Source organism: Eumetopias jubatus, unplaced genomic scaffold (genome assembly GCF_037043125.1).
Source record: "Eumetopias jubatus isolate StellerSeaLion01/CBP00866 unplaced genomic scaffold, mEumJub1_p1.0 scaffold_10, whole genome shotgun sequence".
NCBI classification, from domain to species: domain Eukaryota; kingdom Metazoa; phylum Chordata; class Mammalia; order Carnivora; family Otariidae; genus Eumetopias; species Eumetopias jubatus.
Window position 1 is genome coordinate 97,644,291 of NW_028274816.1, and position 23,551 is coordinate 97,667,841.

The following is a 23,551-nucleotide window of genomic DNA, read 5'->3' on the forward strand; positions in this document are numbered from 1 at the left end:
CAGTGCTAAGTCTGCTCCAGATTCCTTCTCCCTCTCCCTCTTCCTCCGCCCCTCCCCCATGTTCTCATGCTCTCTCTCTTTCTCTCTCAAATTTTAAAAAAAGATAACTTCAGTTTTTGTTTTTCTGTTCTCAGTGAGTTCTGAGTCTTGATTTTAGTCATAAATTTGGTTTTGTTAGAAAAATTGAAACAAAATTTTAATTATATATTTGGTTTTTGTTTCCATCTTTTTTTAAGGCCTGGTGTGCTGCAGGGAACTGTTTCAGTTTGCAGCGGGAACATGATATTGCAATTAAATTCTTCCAGAGAGCCATCCAGGTTGATCCAAATTATGCTTATGCCTATACGCTATTAGGGCATGAGTTTGTATTAACTGAGGAATTAGACAAAGCATTAGCTTGTTTTCGAAATGCTATCAGAGTCAATCCAAGACATTATAATGCATGGTAAGTGCTAATGAAGTGGAAAGATGATGTCTTACTGATGGGACTGATATTCAGTAATTTTTTTTGTTAGATATCTCTTTATTGTCATGAATTTGGTTACTAATACTTAAGAGTAGTACATACTGGTTGGATAAGTTGTAACCAAAACTTTTTTTTACATGAAATATGTACCTTTAACAAACTCTTAAGTTAACTAATAATCAAATACTAGATCCTTATACTCAACAGTTTCAACCTTTTCTCCTACCAAGCTTTTGAAAATAATTGATTTTGTTATTTGATTTGTTTCTTTTTCTTAGAACAGTGAAACAGTGATTCGTATAGAATATGGTTGGGAAAGTGGAGAGGACTAGTATAATCACCTATTGGGTAGTAGAAAATAAACATTGAGAACTATCCACTAGTTGTTGCTCTTTACAGTGTTCTGGTTTATTAAATACCAGTCTAGTTCATTAGCTTTATGTAGAACTCAGTGTTCCAGTTTATTAAGTAATGTCTCTATTGAGGAAGTTACCTGGCTCATATAGTTAACAAATGAAGAAGGCATTAAAAAGTTTGTTCTTACTTCTGCCTCAACACTGTATCTACTGCTGACATTTTATTGTATTTTTCTTGACTGACTTAATAGTTTTACATATCAAGAATTGTAATTCTGATATCATAACTCTGCTACAGTTTTTATGTCAGACATGGTTTTATTTTTATCTTTTTAGGTAGTCATTATAGCAATTGAATTTTCATTCTGTCACTAAATCTGAATCCCTGTATTATTAAAACATATTTTTTTGATCTGTGTATATATGTTTTTTAATGGATTATATCTCATTTCTAAGTAGTTACATTACCTAAAAGATGTCCTGACAAATGCTGGCTTCTGCTGACATATTAAACAGTCCAGCTTGCTGATACTGCCTTCTCTTCACATAAAGTACTCTGTAATATTTTAAGAACTCAGTTTTCAATAGGACTTGTGTTGTTTTTTAAACGTTTGGGTATGTCCTATATTATAATAGTTGCATTCTTAAACCTTACCATATCAAAAATTGTTATAAAAATAAGGAATTTAGGTAACTTTAAGTATCTAACTTAAAGTATCTAAACTTAAAATTTATTATTCCAAATCCAGAGTAGTCTTTCTTTTGTTGTTCCACCATCACCATTATTAGCACAGAGCTTTTTATACCTTTTCTTTGCCCCAAATATAAGAAGATATATTGTGCTTTCTTCTTATTCATTCATTTGGTGTTTATTCCCCATTGTCATTATCTAGTTATAGCCAAAAGAGGTCTCCTTAATGTAAATCAGTCACATTATGTTCATTTGATGTTTTGAAAATTCAGAAGAAATGCCTGTATATCAAGTTAATATGCTTTTACATAGCCTTTAAAATTTATACTTTTGGGGGCGCCTGGGTGGCTCAGTCATTAAACGTCTGCCTTTGGCTCAGGTCATGATCCCAGGGTCCTGGGATCGAGCCCCGCATCGGGCTGCCTGCTCCACGGGAAGCCCGCTTCTCCCTCTCCCACTCCCTCTGCCTGCATTCCCTCTCTCGCTATCTCTGTCTCTGTCAAATAAATAAATAAAATCTTAAAAAAATAAAATAAAATTTATAATTTTTAAGTCTGTAGGAGTATGTTTTGATATAGTGAGGAGAGGGGAAGCAGAACATGACACTATGTATATGTAATTATGATATATATGCATTTGCACCAATAATATAGAAATAGCATTGTTAAGAGTTTAGGGTTTAGAATCATAAAGGAAGGATCTGCTTATAATCCTTATTAGCTGTATAATTTTGGTCACGTTATTTAACTTCTCTAAACTCATTTTCCTTATTTGAAATGTGAGTGATAACAATACCTATCTCAGCTTGGGTCATGGTCCCAGGGTCCTGGGATCGAGCCCCGCATCAGGCTCCCTGCTCCGCGGGAAGCCTGCTTCTGCCTCTGCCACTCCCACTGCTTGTGTTCCCTCTCTTGCTGTGTCTCTCTCTGTCAAATAAATAAATAAAATCTTTAAAAAAAATACCTATCTCGTTTCCTCCTAGGATTAAATGAGATAATTCACATAAAGAGTTTAACAAAGTTATTGGCACACACATAATTAGCCACTCAGTAAAAATGAGCTGTTAAATCTAGATTGTAATGATGGATTTAAGGATGTAGTTTCTTTTTTCCCTATTGTCAAAGTTCTATTTGATTGATTTGATTTATTGTTTTTACTTATAAAAGTGATTTGTCTAAAATGCTTTGATGAAAAAAATTTTTTAAAAAATGAAATGCTTTGATGATTTTCTTATCATGATTGATAGTTTTTGCCTCTCTGAGACCACCAGTATTTCTCCTAGTTTATTAAAATGCCAGATTCCATAACATACCCTTTTATTAGTTGAACTAAATTACCAGCCAAAAGTTCATATCCCTAAAATTATACTTTATTTTATACTTTCAGGTATGGTTTAGGAATGATTTATTACAAGCAAGAAAAATTCAGCCTTGCAGAAATGCATTTCCAGAAAGCACTTGATATCAACCCTCAAAGTTCAGTTTTACTTTGCCACATTGGAGTAGTAAGTAGCTTTCCAAATATTTTTCAGTGAATCTCCCTTGTGAAATGTGTTTGTTATTGACTTAATTGCTGTGGTGAAAATTAGGGCTTTTTGTTTGTTTGTTTGTTTATATTCTTGGAACAATATTGTGGCTTATTTTATAGCCAAAATACCACCTTTTTCCTTGCATAAAGAGAAATCACTGGAGTACCCTCATTCCTCAGGCAAGTCCATTTCTCTGAGCTTCCATTTTATAAATGACAAAGTAATACCATTTTATCTACCTCATAGGGCTGTTGTAAGACTCACATGAGATACTTCATATTTTGAAAGCACTTTTTTCCATGTTAATATTTAGCTCCTAAATTCAGTAATTATTATTTCAAGACAAATGGTTCCTATGTTTTAGCTGATGAGTGATATAGATATGTCAGAACTAATTAAAATTCTTTTTTTATTTTACTTTATTTTTTATTTAAATTCAACTAATTAACATATAGTGTATTAATAGTTTCAGAGGTAGGGGCGCCTGGGTGGCTCAGATGGTTAAGCATTTGCCTTCGGCTCAGGTCATAATCCCAGGGTCCTGGATCGAGCCCCGCATCGGGCTCCCAGCTCCGCGGGGGGCCTGCTTCTCCCTCTCCTGCTCCCCCTGCTCGTGTTCCCTCTCTCGCTGTGTCTCTCTCTCTATCAAATAAATAAATAAAATCTTTAAAAAAAAAAAAGGATGCTATACTTTGTCAGATGCTTTTTCTTTATCTATTGAGAGGATTATATGGTTCTTGTCTGTTCTTTTATTTATGTAGTATATTACATTGATTGACTTTGGATGTTGAACCACCCTTGCAGCCCAGGGATAAATTCCACTTGGTCATGGTGAATAATCCTTTTAATGTACTGTTGGAACCCTTTGGCCAGTATCTTGGTGAGCATTTTTGCATCCATGTTCATCAGGGATATAGGTCTGTAATTCTTCTTTGTGGGGTCTTTGTCTGGCTTTGGGATCAAGGTAATGCTGGCCTCATAGAAAGAGTTTAGAAGTTTTCCTTCCGGGACACCTGAGTGGCTCAGTCGGTTGGGTGTCTGCCTTTACTCAGTTCATGATCCCAGGTTCCTGGGATCCAGTCCCACATCAGGCTCCCTGCTCAGTGGGAAGCCTGCTTCTCCCTCTCACACTCCCCCTGCTTGTGTTCCTGCTCTCACTGTCTCTCTCTCTGTCAAATAAATAAATAAATAAAATCTTTAAAAAAAAGAAAAAGTTTTCCTTCCATTTCTTTTTGTTATTTCCTTTTTTTTAATTGAAGTATAGTTGACACACAATGTAACAGTATTACATTGGTTTCAGGTGTACAGCATAGTGATTCAGTAGCTCTATACATCATTCAGTCCGTTTCTTTTTTTGAAACAGCTTCAGAAGAATAGGTGTTAATTCTTCTTTACATGTTTGGTAGAATTCCCCTGGGAAGCTCTCTGGTCCTAGACTCTGGTTTGTTGGGAGATTTTTGATTACTGTTTCAATTTCCTTGCTGGTTATGGGTCTGTTCAGGTTTGCTGTTTCTGCCTGTTTCAGTTTTGGCAGTTCGTACATCTCCATGGATACATCCATTTCTTTGAGATTGCCTAATTTGTTGGCATATAGTTGCTCATGATATATTCTTATAATTGTTTGTATTTCTTCAGTGTTAGTTGTGATCTCTTTCATTAATGATTTTATTTATTTGGGTCCTTTCTCTTTTCTTTTTGATAAGTCTGGCCAGAGGTTTATCAGTCTTACTAATTCTTTCAAAGAACCATTTCCTAGTTGATCTCTTGATCTGTTCTACTGTTCTTTTGGTTTCTATTTCATTGATTTCTGCTCTGATCTTTTTTAATTCTCTTCTCCTGCTGACTTTAGACTATCTGCTGTTCTTTCTCCAGCTCCTTTAGGTGTAAGGTTAGGTTGTGAATTTGAGACCTTTCTTGTTTCTTGAGAAAGGCTTGTATTGCTATATACTTCCTTCTTAGGATTGCCTTTACTGCATCCCAAAGGTTTTGAACAGTTGTGTTTTCATTTTCATTTGTTTCCATGAATTTTTTTTTAATTCTTTAATTTTCTGGTTGACCCATTCATTCCTTAGTAGGATGCTCTTTAACCTCCATGTATTTGAGTTCCTTCCAAATTTCCTCTTGTGGTTGAGTTCAACTTTCAAAGCATTGTGGTCTGAAAATATGCAGGGAATGATCCAAATCTTTTGGTACTGATTGAGGCCTGATTTGTGACCTAGTATGTGGTCTATTCTGGAGAATGTTCCATATGCACTCGAGAAGAATGTATATTCTGTTCCTTTAGGATGGAATGCTCTGAATATATCTGTGAAGTCCATCTGGTCCAGAGTGTCATTCAAAGCCCTTGTTTCCTTATTGATCTTCTGCTTAGATGATCTGTCCATTGCGGTGAGTGGGGTGTTGCAGTCTCCTACTATTATTCTATTATCATCAATGTGTTTCTTTAATTTCGTTATTAATTGGTTTATATAATTGGCTGCTCCCATGTTAGGGGCATAAATATTTACAATTGTTAGATATTCTTGTTGGATGGACCCTTTAATTATGATACAGTATCCTTCCTCATCTCCTATTACAGTCTTTGGTTTAAAATCTGATTTGCCTGATATAAGGATTGCTACCCTAGCTTTCTTTTGATATCCGTTAGCATGGTAAATGGTTTTCTACCCCCTCACTTTGAATCTGGAGGTGTCTTGGGGTCTAAAATGAGTCTTTTGGGGGTGCTTGGGTGGCTCAGTCAGTTAAGCATCTGCTTTTGGCTCAGGTCATAATCCCAGGATCAAGCCCCACATTGGGCTCCCTGCTCATTGGGGAGCCTGCTTCTCCCTCTCCCTCTGTCTGCTGCTCTGCCTACTTGTGCTCTCTCTCTGTCTCTCTGTCAAATAAATAAATAAAATCTTCAAAAAAATTTTAAATAATAATAAAATAAGTCTCTTGCAGACAGCATATGGATGGGTCTTGCTTTTTTATCTAATCTGATACCTTGTATCTTTTGATTGGGGCATTTAGCCCATTTATAGTCAGGGTAACTATTGAAAGATATGAATTTTGTGCCATTGTATTACCTATAAAGCCACTGTTTCTGTATATTGTCTTTGTTCCTTTCTGGTCTATGTTACTTTTGGGCTCTCTTCACTTAAAGGATCCCCTTTAATATTTCTTGCAGGGCTGTTTAGTAATCACAAAATTTTAGTTTCCATTTGTCCTGGAAGCTTTTAATGTCTCCTATTTTGAATGACAGCTTTGCTGGATAAAGTATTCTTGGCTGTATATTTTTCTCATTTAGCACCCTGAATATATCATGCCAGTCGTTTCTGGTCTGCCAGGTCTCTGTGGATAGGTCTGCTGCCAGCCTAATGTTTCTACCCTTGTTGGTGACAGGCTTCTTGTCCTGAGCTGCTTTCTGGATTTTCTCTTTGTCTCTGAGATTTGCAAGGTTCACTATTATATGTTGAGGTGTTGACCCTTTTTTATTGATTTTGAGGGGGGTTCTCTGTGCCTTCTGGACTTGAATGCCTGCTTCCTTCCCCAGATTAGGGAAGTTACCAGCTATAATTTGCTCCAATATACCTTCTGTCCCTCTGTCTCTCTCTCTCTCTCTCTCTTTCCTCTTTCTGGGATCCAATTATTCTGATATTGTTTCGCTTTATGGTATCACTTATCTGTCGATTTCTCCCCTCATGATCCAGTAGTTGTTTATCTCTTTTTCTCATCTTCTTTAATCTCCATTAATTCTGTCTTCTGCCTCATTTATCCTAGCAGTTAGAGCCTCCATTTTATTTCGACTTATGATTTTTAGTTCTTATATTTCTCTAGAAAGGGATTCTCTAGTGTCTCCTGTGCTTTTTTTCAAGCCCAGCAAATATCTTTATAATCGTTATTCTGAACTCTACTTCTGACATCTTACTTATATCCATACGGATTAGGTCCCTGACAGTCAGTACTGCCTCTTGTTCTCTTTTCTTGAGGAGAGTTTTTCTGTCTTGTCATTCTTCCAGAAAGTGGTCACTTTTCTATTTGTAGAATTGCAGCAGTTCTTTTCTTAGAGCGCCAGTTAAGTTGCAGGTGTTCAGAATGATTTGATAGCTATCTAGCTGAATTCCTGGGGCCAGACAAAACTAACGTCTCCTAATTCTCCACCATCTTGGACTCTCTCCCAGAACTAATTAAAATTCTTAAAAGGTGATATGGATCACCATTTTACTTTTTAAAGAAACTGATTTTTTTTACACGTAAAATAAAGTTATCAGTTCAAATCTTGGTACATTTTATAAAAACGAGGTAATGTTGTAATATAACAGCAGTAGCTTTGTTAGGCAACATACTGTTTGTTTACTCTATGTAATAAAATACTTTGTTCATACTACACTTAACTCAACATGACTAACAGTTACTACAGACATTTCATGAATCTTCATGGGACTCCCATAGACTTACTGTTGAGATGGAGAAACATTTACAATCATAATGTGCCATGAAGACTTGATAATATTACTTCTAGTAGGAGATAATGTTCATATTATTTGAATTGCTTTTAGGTACTAAACGGCTGAGTTACAAGGACTGAAAATGGAAAGCATTCTAAAAGCCCATGGACACTGTTTTTCACACCCTTCTTCAGAACACACTAAACCTTAAACTTGTTTGACACATTTCTCTTCATACACAGCAAGCAACAGCACCCGATCAAAGCCTGAGAAGTAACGCTGCTGTGTAAACACTGCAACTATTCCTGAAAAAAAACACGGGACATATACGCCAAAGCTGCCCAGTTCCATAATCTGTATCCCATGGATCACATGTGTGTGTGTATCCACATGCAAGAATGTATTAAGATGACAGTGAAGTCTAGTCACAGCAATTTACAAGCTTAGTATATTTTTTACACTTTGAGGGAAAATTTCAATATTTTATGGTCTTTTAGTAGATGTTATATACACTGTACTTTATGAAATCTGAAAGGTAATGAAATAACTTTTTTCCAACATTTTGGTAATAAAACAGTGTTTCCCCAAATACTTGTACTGTCTGTCTACATGATCTGTTTGATCTGAGAACCACTAATCACAAAGACTGACTCAATGGAATAACTAGAAAAATAATGAGGGCAAAGATTACCAATTTGATGAACTCAACACAGATTTTGCATAAATTAGCAGATCAGGAGTTGCAACTCAGTCATGTAAAAAACTCCATTACCGGTTATTTTGGTGCTGTAGGTAAATAGCATGTGGTAAAGTATTGGCTGGTCAGGTATCCCTTGATGGAAAGGTGCAATATCTGGTGGAATGGGAAGGAGCAACTGTGTCCTGACTGTAGGACTGCACATTATGTTCACTGCACTCTCATTTTCTTTTCTTTCTTTTTTTTAAGATTTTACTTATTTGAGAGAGAGAGAGAGAGAGAGAGCGCGCGCGCAGGCTCGCATGAGTGGTGGGGAGAAACAGAGGGGGAGGGAGAAGCAGACTTCCCACTGAGCAGGGAGCCCGATGCAGGGCTCGATCCCAGGACCCTGAGGTCATGACTGAGCCGAAGGCAGATACTTAACTGACTGAGCCACCCAGGTGCTCCCCCCCATTTTTTTAAAGATTTTATTTATTTGAGAGCAAGAGAGAGTGCACTCTCATTTTCTGTATACACAGTTCAAAGCTCTAAAGGAGTCTGGCTTTTACTCTTTTTTTTTTTAAGAAAGGAAAAGATTAAAAAAAGTCACAAAAGGAGATGATAACTAGCCTTAACATGTTACCTGTCAGCATTATGAATATTGTCATAAAAAGCTATCTTTTAAAAATCAGAACAGAAACTTAATTTTTTTAATCTTAAGATGTGTAGAATGTTTCTAAGATAGGATATTAAAAATGATTTGAATCCATGCATGGTGTTAAGATCATTTTTCTAATTATTCCATTGAGTCAGTTTTTAAATCACCATTTTTATGTTTATTTTTTAAGTGTTTGATAATAAGTTGTACTTCAATTGGAGAAAAAGTATGTTTGCTTTTTGAAATCTCATTTATTAGTTTCTCTGTAAGCACAGTACCTGTAGTTCCTGTTCTTGCCTCTTACCCATGTCCTCCCTCTCTCCCTCCCCTACTCTTCACTTTCTCTCAGCAAACTTGGCTTTTGTGGAAATGGGCATACAATGTGAGGAAATTGTGTGAGTTGGGAATTTCACTGTTCATTTTGGGAGAAGAATTTTTTTTTTTTTTAAGATTTTATTTATTTGACAGAGACAGCGAGAGAGGGAACACAAGCACAAGCAGGGGGAGTGGGAGAGGGAGAAGCAGGCTTCCCACCAAGCAAGGAGCCCCATACAGGGCTCGATCCCAGGACCCTGGGATTATGACCTGAGCCGAAGGCAGACACTTAACGACTGAGCCACCCAGGCACCCCTGGGAGAAGAATTCTTTATAATTTTTTAATTGCCATGGTAACTTTTTTCATAGTTAGATACTATGCAAAATATATCAACAAAGAATTTTTCTTCATCACTTAAGCAAATCAAACTTAAGTACCTGTTGATACCTTTTAGTGAAGTTGGACATCTTTCTTCTAAAGTGATTGTGGATTAGACGGTTTTAAAATTTTGTGTGGTTCATTTGAAGAAGTTTTCAGGTAATAGAATATGCTTTTCTCTGTTAGAGAACTAGTGTTTAGGATTTCAATCTGGAGGGCAGAGTATTTGGCCACATGTAGTAATAACTTTCTGCAAAGATCATCGTATAGATGAATTTAGCAACCAGATTTTGGCAGTACCTACTCTCACATTCTTGTTACAGTGAGTGGTATTTGTTCAAGTTCCACAGCCACATCCACGCACTTACACTTTCTTTTTAACATACAATTCATCCAAGGAGGAACATGGCATAGCATGAGTATATACAAATGAATGAATAGTGATGCTAGGGGTTGTGTGGGGTTTTTTAAAGTTATTTAAAATATTTACTTCCCTGTATTACAGATCAGTGGTTTTCAAATATGTAAAGCAGAAGAATTATATTTAAAATAAATTCCTAAAATAAGTAGAAATGTAATTAGAAGTTCTGAGTGAAGCAGGGCTGGTAAGGGTTTAGAGCCAAATCCTCTAGTGTTTCTTTGAACATAGTTTTGAAAAGCCTAATATTTAGAGGACCATAATAAACATATTGAAATGTGAGTATTATTTAGCTAAATAGTACAGATTTTCTTGTGAGGGAAAAATCAAGATTTTTCATATCTTTTAGACTTAAAGGTACTAAATATCTGCTCTAAAGATAAAATAATCACTGTGGATTATCATTATGGATACATAATGGTGGATTGGGTGCCAGAGGACCTAGGTTCTGATCCCAGAACAAGTTACTTAACATTCTGGGCTTCAGTTTTCTCATCTCGAAAGTGAAGCAGTTGAACTAGAATTAGAAGAGATTTTAGAGATAATCTATTAATAGTCTGATAATCAACTATTAAGTTCACTTAACTCTGTGGAAAACCCTCTCAGACTATACAGCTTTAGTAGTTTTAATATCTTTTTTTTCTTTAAGTAATCTGTATGCCCAAGTGGGGCTCGAACTCATGACCCTAAGATCAAGAGTTGCATGCTCTACCACTGAGTCAGCCAGATGCCTCAGTAGTCTTATCTTTATGTTGACTTGAGTCACAGTATTTGGTTCTCCCCTTTCTTCATAAATATCAAAAGGAAACATTAATATGATCTTTATTTCTTATAGGTTCAGCATGCACTGAAAAAATCTGAGAAGGCTTTGGATACCCTAAACAAAGCCATTGTCATTGATCCCAAGAACCCTCTATGCAAATTTCACAGAGCCTCAGTTTTATTTGCAAATGAAAAGTATAAGGTAAGATGTGTATTTTAATGGTTTTCAGCATTTTATTGCTTAAGTTTTGCCCCTTCTTTTAATAGACCAAAAGTTATTTATACTTTTTCATCTCTAATAGTTTATTTTTCCCATTTTCAGAAGCTATTCATTTTGTGATTTTATTTCTTTATGAAATACTGATAGGTAGGATGGGTTGTATGGATATTTAGGAATATGTGTTATTCCTCGTAAGGATTTCATATATAGAAAGACAGTTTTTCCATCAGGGAGTTATCTTAAAGGTAAGACCTAAACCATCCTCTTAGGACCAAAATATCTGAACAGGTGGCAAATGAATGTGTGTGCATTATTCAACAGATATTTACTGAGTACCTATTGCATGTCAGGGACTAGGAATATAGTGGAAAGCAAAGCAAAGCAATCACATTTCCTGCTTTTGAAAAACTCACCATATAGTACCCTTTTAGAGGGGCAACAGACATTAATCAAATAATGATAAAAATAATACATGTTGAGTACATAAAGGAAAAATATAGTGAGTTATGAAAGCTTATAACAAGGATACTTAGTCTAGTATGAAGTTTTTCTCTCTTCTCACACTGTTTTCCAAATTGTAGAGCTGTAGCATGAAAAAAGCTGAGCAAAGAAGATAAGGAAAATTGAGAAAGAAAAAAGAGGCATAAAGTGACAATGGGATTTTTGTCATCATTTACTCAATCATAAGCCATGAATCCAAAGTTTTGATTTAAAGTTCAGGTTACTTTTTTAATAAATTTAGGCTCTTCCTAAAAAGAGTAAAAGTTACCAAACAAACAAACAAAAAAAACCTCCAAAATTTAAGTACAGAATATGTTGGACCTAATAATCCATTTCAGTAGCTTCCCTAGAAATTAGTTCTTCTGGTACACATTGACATTTGCTGAAATTGAAAAATACAAAACCAATGATAAACTCTTAATATTTCCAGACTTATAAAGATATATAAAATCAACCATCTGATTTATTCTTTGTCATTTATTCAGTGATTCCCCTAATCTCTCTTTTTCTTTATCAAGAAGTGGATGTCTAGTCCTACTGTTTTTGTTCTTCTATAAAAGCTACTTTTAAATCTAAGAAACACTTTACAACTTTTAACTTGCTCTTTGAGGTACTATAATTATAATTCATCATATGTTTTCATGTTTTTGCTTCATTGTATCTCTTTACATTTGTGGTCAGATTCTTCAATTGAAGGATTTTATTCAATTTATTGTTCTCAAAGCCATTTTAATTCCAACACACCTATGAAGTATGCCGTATAAATCAGCCCTGTTCTTGGTTCAAGAAGCCCAAATTCTAATCTGACCCATTGTTGAAGCTATAGTGGTCACAGCCATTTTTGACTACCAGCTTAGGGTTTGGCTAAATTATAAGGCCTACTTTGATGCACAGGTATATCCAGTATACCTCTATTAAAATAAAAAGGGGTATGAGGAAAAAGTTACTGATTACTTCTGAGATGTCTTGGCCTGAAAAATGAAAAGCAAATGGTGGCAACCTCTCTGTGGCAAAAGCCTTGCTAAATATCACCCTATTTAATGAGCTGCATTGATATCAGGTAAGTCTTAAGTCTTTAAGGCAAAAATGAGAACTCTGATACTGTGTTAGACACTGTTTTTCAATGAGTCTTTGTAATTAGATTATTGAGGTGGGGAGGTATGATAAATGAAATTTTTATAACAATTACAACACGCAGTTATAGAAAGAAAACCTACCCATTCTGAACTGTGTGTGGTGAGCAGTGAAGCTTTGGGGTGCATTGTCCCGATTAAGATTTCTTTAAAACAGTGGTTCTCAAAGTATGGCCTGGGCACTTCTGGGGGTCCCCAAAAATCCTTTCAAGGAGTCTACAAGGTGAAAACTATTTTCATAATAATATTTTGATGTTATTTGCCTTTTTCACTCTTACCATCTCACTAATGTACAGTGGAATTCTCCAAAAGCTACATGACAGATTGAATGCAGAAGCAGTTAAGAGAGTCCAGCTGTTTTCTTTTAACCAGAGATTTGCAAAAATGTTAAGCAGGCCACTATTCTTACTGACTTAATTGTTCTGAAAAAGTTATTTTTCATTAAAAAAATATTATCTATGTTAACATAATAGTTTGGTGTTGTTACTTTTAAATTAATGGATAAATATTTTTAAAACTTTTCACATTTTAATTTCTGATATAGTAAGTATTGATAGCTATAATCCACATTAACAAAAACTCTTTGGGTTCCTCAATAAGCTTTAAGAGTGTAAAGAAGTCTGGAGACCCAACAAGTGTAAAAATTGTTTTTCTGCAATATTAGAATCAGTCTCAGATTTCTTCGTTGTGGTACAGGCTTTATAAGTCCCTGTCAGTAATATTTGACAGGTGTTAACATGGATTGTAGGTAAATAATATCTGTGACCACAGATCTTTTATCTTGATTCTTTATTCCATGTATATTTTACAATACTTAATAGTTTGGAAGGAATAGAGAACAGTCTTACCTCGTAGAATTATCATATGTAATAAGTCTTCCATTCCTAGACAAGCAGATGTGATTCTCAGACCCATTCAGCCCAGCAGTACTTTGAGTTTATTTCTCTTGGGCTGCCAGCGATTAGGAAGACAATGAAGTGTTAAGGATACACCAGAGCCCCTTAAATACTTGTGTAAAAAACACAGCACTTAAAACAAATACACTGTCTAAGAAAGTGTGTGTGTGTGTGTTTGTGTATTTTTGCCTTTACTCTTCTTTTTTATTCCTTTTTATTATAGAAAATTTCAAACATCACTATACTGTGATAACGAATCCATGGAACCTACCACCCAGCTACTTTCACACTACTTTCCACAATAATATTTTATGTAAATCTTTTATTTTAGATAATGCCTATAAAAAAATTATAAAAGCCAAGAAATTACATTTGGCCTTAGTTTTAAGGGAGGGTCAGGTAGGAATGTATTAAACTTTTTTAGAACTGTGAAATAAGATTGGTTCCTTTTTCTTTATACCCTTCTTAGAGAAATAATACTAAAGTCATACCAATCAATGAATAAATCCCCTTATGTTACCCAAATGCTATAATCCTCTGATACCTTTACTAGCCCACTATCTTTGATCACTGCTTTATTCCTTATATCTTTGTGGGGGCTTTTTATGAAAGTAATAGGCTTGTTACCCAAAAATTCAAATAATATGAAAGTATAAAAAAATACGAAGTTGAATGTGCCTCATAAGGGGACTCTCCAGGGCGGAGCATTGTTAACTCAGAACATACTTCTTTAGATCTTTTTCTCATTATTTATATATTTTTAATTGCACCTAACAAAGTAGACTTAACCCTGTTGTGGTAGGCAGGGTGATGATCCTTCAAGGATGTCCATGCCCTGATCCTGAGCACCTGTGAATGTGTTACCTTACACAGCAGAAGAAACTTCACAGATGTGATTAAGGATATGGACCTTGAGTTGGGGAGAATATCCTGCATTATTCAGGCGGTGCTAGTCTAATCACATGAATCTTAAAAGTGGAGGATCTTTCCCAGCTGTAGTCAGAAGCAGCATGAGAAGGACTCAACGAGCCTTTGTATTGTAGCCTTTGAAGATGGAGGAAGGAGGTTACAAGCCAAAAAATGTGGGCAGCCTCTAGATGCCAAGAAAGGCAGGGAAACAGATACCCTGCATAAAGGAAGGCACCTTGATTTTCGCCCAGTGAGACTCATATTGGACTTCTAATGCACAGACTATAAGATAAAAAGAAATTTGTCTTAAGCCATCAAAATTGTGGTAATTTGTTATGACAGAATAGGAAACTAATGCAACTACACATACTGTTCTATAATTTGCTTCTTTTCACTTCAACAGTCCTGTGGATAGATAGTTGACACTTAACCTTTTTTTCTTTTTTAACCTAACTTACATTGGATTTTGTTTTACTACAAAGAGGTACAGAGAAGAAAAGTAGATAACCTCTGTGGACATTAAAGAGAAATAAAATATAATATTTATGTTAGAAAATTCAAAAAATAGAGAAAGCTACCAAGGAAAAAATAGAAGGTCCCTCCTCCCCTTTTACCTCAATCATCCCCTTCCCAAAGGTAAGCCATTTATATGGGGCATATATGTATTGATTTCTGCCAGAAAAAAAGAAAAATTTATATGCTCACATAAATATAAAATATATGTGGGAATACCCACATAACTATTGGTATATGTGTGGCATATATGTTTTGTTACGAAAGAAATAGTATTATTGCACGTACTGTTTTGCATCTCGCTTTTGCTTCTTTTCTTTTAACCTATGGTTGAGCACCTATAAATCTAGTGTTCCATTGAGAATGGACCACAATTTATTTAACTAGACTATGATTAGAACACCTTGATTGCTTCTAGTGATTTGCAGTAGCATGTTAGGTCGAATGTTCTTATAAAGATGATTTAGTGAATTTTTTTAATATATCCCTGAGATAAATTCCTAGCAGCAGCATTGCTGAATCAATGGTGCAGTTTTTAACTTAATAGATAATGCTAAATTGTCCTCACAAACAGGTTGCATCAGTTTACAATTCCACCTTCAGTAATGAGAATGCCTGATTCCTCTCTCTCATAGTAACTTTATGCAACATCAAGTTATTTTTATTTTTGTCCATTTGATAGGTGAAAAGTGGATAATATCTCATTTGGGGAACCAGTTTTATTTTTGATCATGTCTTTTAAATACAAATCTATTTCTCTATCATTTCTCTCAATTTCCTGAACCCTTTAGCAATGGTCAGAGATTTCTAGACAGTTTTGACTTAATTCAGAGGGCTAAATTTTAGACCCTTCATCAGTAGTTAAAATGGCAGGTTGGTAGTCAAAGCTTAGTGTTTGCATCAGGGAGACAGTTTATTAACAGAACTTCAGAATTGTTTTGTTCTGCAACTTAGTTTTCAAAACGCTTTCACACACAGTGTAATGGAGTATTATTATTTTAAATAAAATGGTGACCAAAGCAAGCGTTGTCACCCACATGTCTGTGTGTTCTCCATGTACTCTGGTGAATTCCTGCCATTTCTTAGTTCCTTGTTGTCTTAAGTATTTTCATGCATTTTATTTTCACAACAAGAATTACGCAGTAGGGAAGTGCATTGATTAATATCTAGTATAAGCTTTAGTTAAATGATTTGGGAAATCAAATAAAAACACTTGCTTAGTTAGAACTTTGTAAAATTTTGCTACTCTGTTTTTCTTTGCTTTTTTCAGTCTGCTTTACAAGAACTTGAAGAATTGAAACAAATTGTTCCCAAAGAATCCCTCGTTTACTTCTTAATAGGAAAGGTAAAGATTTGGGCCATGGTCCTAAACTGTGACTTTGATAACAAATACTAACTTCTGAAGAAGAAATATAATACATATTGTGCAACATCTACTGAGCAAATTCAACTAGAGCTCTGAACTAAATGCTCTGGGAATAAAGAATGGGTTTAGTTAAAACATTTAAGAAGATGATATCCTGATGAAGGAGCAAGAACATACACACCATAATCCTAAACATACTATGGTTTTGGAAGTATATTAGCACTTGCAGCCAATGGCAGTCGTGAGTTCGTTACTGAGACTACGTCTTGGAAAGCTCTTAGCTTCCAATTATCAACAAAATATGTAGGCATCCCCCAAAAGAAGAAAATTAATGGCTCTGTGTAGTCTTAATTAGAAGAACTGGCTTCCAAGATTTCCAAGCCAGACTAGTCAAGACTTTACAGACTTGGCCCCTAGATGCCAACTGGTGAAGGTAGCTGGGAACAGTGGACAGGTGTTAAGAGTTGATATAATAGCCTTTAAAAATCAGTGTACATAATGCTAATCAAGCAGCTTGTAGTCCATTTCTTTCATGTCATTGATCCAATCAGAGTATGATTTATTGGAAGCTCACTATCAGACAGAGGCAAGGAATTCTGAAAATATCTGAATATATTAGAAGGAACTCAGAAGTTAGTCTGAATTTTTCTATAGGATGAAAGTGGCCTACTCATCAGAATGGGTTTATAGCATGTAAATCAGAAGCCTATTTAAATTATTAATGTATAGGATTTTATAATTGAAACTCACAACTTAATGAAAAATGTAGTGCTGCTGTTTATTTTTAGGTTTACAAGAAGTTAGGTCAAACACACCTCGCCCTGATGAATTTCTCTTGGGCTATGGATTTAGATCCTAAAGGAGCCAATAACCAGATTAAAGAGGCAATTGATAAGCGCTACCTTCCAGATGATGAGGAGCCAATAACCCAAGAAGAACAGATCAGTGAGTATCATCCATAAGAATCAGGTTTGTATGTGTATCAAACCAGAGAGCTAATAAAACATCACCTCAGAGTTAGGCAAAGGGGAACAGATATCTCTTAATGACACAGAATAAACATGGAAATTTTCTTGAGTGTTGAATATTCAGAAAGCTACACTTTGCATAAGGATTTGTGGGCTGCTTTTAAATTTTTTTTTTAACCATGGTGTATTCTTTATACCAAATGGAATTTTAGAGAAATTAAATAGGGCAATATATTAACAAAGTGCATGTGGAGTCAGATAACTACTCTCCGTTTTGGATCTCATTTGCTGTGACTTTGACAAGTCCATTGCAGATTTTTACCAGGACCTTAATTTAAATACGTAACTAATGCCTGCCTTACCTGCTTCATAGGAATGTGGGGTGGGATGGAAGGGATGATAGATGTGACAATATGTTGAAGACATTATAAGTGCTAAGTGAATGAAGAATAAATTTGTGCACATTTTAAAGTATTGATAAAAAGTATTGATAGATCTGTAGTAATGACTATTCAAATTCTCTGAAGCTCTGGCAAATTCAAAATCTAAAAATACGGCTAATGTATATAAATTGAAGGGTCAAGAAAAGAAGAGGGAACAAAGAAGTAGTTTAAGGCAGTAGTAAATACTCTATCCCTAAATTGAGTGTATACCTTTTTTTTTTTTAAGATTTTTTTTTATTTTATTTTAGAGAACACACAGTGGGGGGAGGGGCAGAGGGAGAGAATCTTCACGCAGACTCCCTGCTGAGCGTGGACCCCCCCCCCCCCACATGGGGCTCTGTCCCAGGAACCATGAGATGAACCTGAGCTGAAACCAAGAGTCAGATGCTCAACTGATTGAGGCACTCTAACTTGAGTGTATATCTTAACATAACTAGTGAGAACTAAGTCCTTTTTTAAGATTTATTTATTTGTTAGACAGGGTGCGGGGCAGGGGCAGAAGACAGAGAATCTTTTTTTTTTATTTTTTATTGTTATGTTAATCACCATATATTACATAATTTGTTTTGGTGTAGTGTTCCATGATTCATTGTTTGTGCATAACACCAGTGCTCCATGCAGAATGTGCCCTCTTTAATACCCATCACCAGGCTAACCCATCCCCCCACCCTCCTCCCCTCTAGAAACCTCAGTTTGTTTTTCAGAGTCCATCATCTCTCCTGGTTCGTCTCCCCCTCTGACTTACTCCCCTTCATTCTTCCTCTCCTGCTATCTTCTTCTTTTTCTTTTTTCTTAAAATATGTTGCGTTATTTGTTTCAGAAGTACGGATCTGTGATTCAACAGTCTTACACAATTCACAGCACTCACCATAGCACATACCCTCCCCAGTGTCTATCACCCAGCCACCCCATCCCTCCCACCCCCGACCACTCCAGCAACGCTCAGTTTGTTCCTGAGATTAAGAATTCCTCATATCAGTGAGGTCATATGATACATGTCTTTCTCTGATTGACTTATTTCACTCAGCATAACACCCTCCAGTTCCATCCACGTCGTTGCAAATGGCAAGATCTCATTCCTTTTGATGGCTGCATAATATTCCATTGTGTATATATACCACATCTTCTTTATCCATTCATCTGTCGATGGACATATTGGCTCTTTCCACAGTTTGGCTATTGTGGACATTGCTGCTATAAACATTGGGGTGCACGTACCCCTTCGGGTCCCTACATTTGTATCTTTGGGGTAAATACCCAGTAGTGCAATTGCTGGATCGAATGGTAGCTCTAATTTCAACTGTTTGAGGAACCTCCATTCTGTTTTCCAGAGGCGTTGTACCAGCTTGCATTCTCACCAACAGTGTAGGAGGGTTCCCCTTTCTCCACATCCCCGCCAACATCTGTCGTTCCCTGACTTGTTAATTTTAGCCATTCTGATGGGTGTGAGGTGGTATCTCATTGAGGTTTTGATTTGGATTTCCCTGATGCTGAGCGATGTTGAGCACTTTTTCATGTGCCTGTTGGCCATTTGGATGGAAGACAGAGAATCTTAAGCAAATTCCACACCTAGCATGGAGCTGGATGCGGGGCTCGATCTCACAACCCTGAGATCACGACCTGGACCGAAACCAAGAGTGGGTTGCTCAACCGACTGTGCCACTCAGGCGCCCCTAATAGTATTTTTTAATAATAAGAGAATTGAGAAACTTCTGATGAGATGAACTAAGATACCTTTGTTCCAGAAAACTTGGCAAAAGGCTTTAATTAAAATCATAATTCCTATAATCCCAATAACCCTTTTTAAACTGAAGGTATATTTTATATTTCTGTGGACTAGCAGGGACTGTTCCCAAAGTAGAGTCAACAGTTGGAGGGAATGTCAGTCTTTTTTTAATGTCTCGGAAAACTAGCTCTGACTCCTAGGGTAGGAATAAGGAATTCATTAGGGAGAGACAGCTTTAATAGTTAAAACTTTTTTTTTTTAAGATTTTTTATTTATTTGACAGAGACATAGCGAGAGAGGGAACACAAGCAGGGGGAGAGGGAGAAGCAGGCCTCCCGCAGAGCAGGGAGCCCAGTGCGGGGCTCGATCCCAGGACCCTGGGATCATGACCTGAGCTGAAGGCAGACGCTTAACGACTGAGCCACCCAGGCATCCCAGTAGTTAAAACTCTTAAAGGTTAAATGCAATGAACTAATCTTCTCAGACATGCTGTACAATAAAGAACCTAAATTGCATTTTATTGATGGATATCAGGATTTTTAAGGACCTTAATTTAAGATCTCATCTCTGCATAGAACAGTTTTCCTTATTTTCATGAACCAACAAGAAATATTTGTCAGATGCCTTACTGTAGACTTTTCTTTTTATTTTTTTAAAGTGGGAACAGATGAATCCCAGGAGAGCAGCATGACAGATGCAGACGACACACAACTTCATGCAGCTGAAAGTGATGAATTTTAACTTCTGGAAATCAGACTTTTGCAACTGGATGTGTGACTAGTGCTGACATGTTTCTTGTCCCTCCATATACTGAGTCTTCACTCTTGAGCCGGCAGTGTCGTCATCCATCCCTTATACCATGAGAGTGCCACTTTCATTGGACCCTGACTGTACACAGAATGAAAGGCAGTGCAATATTTAGCTGCTAACAAGACTGGCTCTTTCACCAGTATGAATGACAATTTAGGGGGTAGGATGGGGAACTTTCTTTTCTTTCTTTTTTTTTCTTTAATCTCCCTTTGTTGGAAAGCTATCATGGAAGGAAGAGTTATGTTTTATCTTGAAGGAACCATTAGATATGGAAAATAGTGATGAACCAGAATTTCTTGGTTGTTTTTCCAAAAATTTTTTATTTGGTTCTGTTCCTGATTAACAGAGTGACTGACCTTCATTTCTAGGTTCTTCAAGAATGGTGTTAGCAAGTGCCAGATGGAACAATAAAAAGACATTGCCTATAACAGAGTAACTTGATTGCCAAGGAATGTAAATTACCTTAAACTTGCAGTGTCTCCCATAAGCAAATGTAGTGGGCACATTGGGACTCATGTGTAGGAATCAAATATCCCTCCATACAGTGTACACTTATTCTTGGCAAGAATGCTTTAATGTCTAACCAAGAATTTTAATTTATTCATCTTGCTTCAAAGTGTTGATCATTGTCTTGGTATTGCAAACTTTAAAGTTGCCCCTTTATCATATTGCCTCTTCTCTTTGAGCTCTGTGGGATCACCTTTAACGTTCAGAGATGGTAGAGTGTTTGCCCACTGAAAAGCCAAAACAAGGCCCTTAATAACCATTTAAGTTCACCATAAGAATCAAAATGAGAACACTAAAGTGGAGAGACTTTAAGAGATCATGATAGCGAAAGCCTTAATACAATCAAAATTGTACCATAACCTTGAATCTATATTTGTTCAAGAAAATATCCCTTTGACTTTTCTAAGTGTTTAAGCAGGGTGCAAGAATGTGTAGTTACCTTTGGTTGAGGTCATTTCCATTCTTTTCGGCTCTCTGCTTCAAATTATTTTCAGTAGTGTGAGTCACCAAAATGTTTACCAAGAGTGATTGAGTTTAAGATGTTAGAAATTTTTAGCTGCAAAAAAACCCCCATTCTTATGAAGGAGATGAGTTCTCTCCTGAGTTTCTCATAATAAAAGTTGGTGTTTTCGGGGAATGGCCACAATTTTAAAGATCTAATTATGCGTAATAAAATGGGAATTATTGGAATTTCGCAGTAACAGATTTAAAGTCTTAAATTGTGTATCTCCTTTATTGTAATGTATTGAAATTTTTAGAGAAACTTTAGTTGTTAACATTTTTTTAAGTGCCAATGTCAGAATATAACAAATTATAGTTTCTTATGAATGACAGGCCTATGGTTATTATTTTGGATTATTTGATGAAGGACAAATTTATCTACTGGTTACCTGTACTTGTTAGTCAAGTTGTGAAAATAAGGTGGATTACAGAAGATGTGAACAAAATTTTAACCTGTAGACTCAGTAACTTCCTATCATTTACTGTTAATCTGCTCATTTGAATGTGGACCATCATAAATTAATTCAAGTCAGAGTCTTAGATTGGGTATTGGGTGCCAGAGAGCTATTTAACAAAATTTCCTACCTAAATCTATGTAATAATATGTGCTGCTTAAAGAAATAATTTATAAGAAAAAGGAAAGATTGGGAGTAAATGCATATCATTAAAAATTCCCAAAGGCTAGCACTTGGATTCTAAGAAATATTCCATTTTGTTCATTAGTTCTGTAATATTTAATTTTATATTCCTTTTTTTTTAATTGGCACATCATAAGCCAGCTATATAACAGTATCAAATACAGAATTTCATAGAAAGCTTCAACCTGAGCTCTGTTACAAAGCCTAGAGAAAGCTAAGCTCAGAACATAATTTGCTGATGTGTAATTATCTTTTTGTAGTAGGAATTTATGTCCTGTGCCAGAGTTGAGAGCCTTTCTGGTACTAATTTTGAGACCAAGGATAAAAGGATAGTTGTGGAAGGCACACCATGGCAATGGCAGGCTATGGGACACTCAGCCCAAGCTTAATCTGATTTCATTTTCCTCATACCTACTTTCAAAATGTTTAGGTATTTGAAGCCTTATTCCCACCTAGTAACTGTTTCTGGCTTTCTTGCTTGCTTTTTTTTTTTGCCTGGAATGAGGATCAAACAACCAGAAAAGGACATATATTTTGATCAAGCAAAATGTTTGTTTGAAATTTCAGTAGTTACTTTGAAGGAAATTTAAAATACTAGGAACTTTATTAGTCTCTTTAAGCTTTTCACACACATACATATATGTGTACACACACACACTTGTTCAGAAGTTATGTTGTGGCATTGAATATTTTTCCCCCTTGGAAATGGTTCTTAACTCTAGGATTTTAGAAGGTTGGAAATATTTTTTCAAGCGAACAATGGTACTCAAAATAATGAAAGGTGGTCCCTACTTTTTCTGTATTTCATTATTTTAAAATTTTTGTTTTTTTCCAAGAACTGCAAGTTACATTTGAACCATGCTGCTGTTGTACCTTAAACAAAAACTCAGTGATAACCAGTATTTAGTCTATTAAAAATGCTCTTTTTGAAGAAAAAAGTTTGGAAGTCTCTGATTAGCCAGACTATAGTGTGGGTCTTCACTGAGAAATATGGTGACCCGTTTTCTTTGTGAAAACCCGGGAAATTGCAAGTGTGGGTGATGTGTGTGTTCTATTTGCATTGAAACAATGTAATTTTGTGTCTTTTTTTTGCTTTTCCTGACTTATTTCAGAAATTGTACAGTCCTTGGGGGGGAGAAAGCCTTTTCTGTTAATATATTTGCATTCATTAAAGGATACGGAAAATCCAAATAAATTACTTTTGAAAGCAATTTATAATCAAGTTGTTGAAGCTACAGCACAGCTGTGCCATCCGTATTTTTATAGTAAAAGGCACAGCAAAATAGTGAAAAATTAACAGTTTTACATTCCACAGAAGTCTAGGGCAGTGTTTCCCTAAATGTTTTTTAAACTTAGACCCTCTTCTAATACATATATATACTTTTTTTAAAACTCACATCCTTTTTTAGTATTATTTGGAATTTCCAAAATAAATATTGTGACAAAAATGTGGTAATTTTTAGAATATATTTTTTTCAAAGTACAGAAGCCCCTTGCCAGCAGCTGTTTGCAAGTCACCTGCTTATTCTTTAGTCATATGATTTCTGAAATTTATTTAAAAGGGATACAAAGCTTTTTTGTTCCAATTAGAATCTTTTAAAAATCAAAAAAATTTTTTTTCTATTTTATTACTATTTGTCAAAGAGAGAGAGCACAAGCAGGGGGAAGGGCAGAGGCAGAGGGAGAAGCAGGTTCCCCATGAGCAGGGAGCCCGATGCAGGGCTTGACCCCAGGACCCTAGGAT

General features: G+C 35.8%; 1 protein-coding gene across 12 annotated transcripts in view; it reads left to right on the plus strand.

Moving 5' to 3' along the window:
* Positions 1 to 22,294, plus strand: part of CDC27 (cell division cycle 27) — a 73,233-nt gene extending 50,939 nt beyond the window's left edge. For 6 of the 12 annotated variants that reach the window (XM_028087494.2, XM_028087495.2, XM_028087496.2 and 3 more), the window contains 6 exons: positions 237 to 445; positions 2,900 to 3,017; positions 10,750 to 10,878; positions 16,119 to 16,193; positions 17,003 to 17,159; positions 20,010 to 22,294. In XM_028087494.2, the coding sequence (XP_027943295.1) occupies positions 237 to 445; positions 2,900 to 3,017; positions 10,750 to 10,878; positions 16,119 to 16,193; positions 17,003 to 17,159; positions 20,010 to 20,092 (771 nt within the window). In that variant the 3' untranslated portion in view covers positions 20,093 to 22,294. Of the gene's footprint in view, positions 1 to 236; positions 446 to 2,899; positions 3,018 to 10,749; positions 10,879 to 16,118; positions 16,194 to 16,983; positions 17,160 to 20,009 lie in introns of those variants that run through there. The other 6 variants (XM_028087500.2, XM_028087501.2, XM_028087502.2 and 3 more) reach the window with 4 other exon arrangements.
* The last annotated feature ends 1,257 nt before the right edge of the window (positions 22,295 to 23,551 follow it).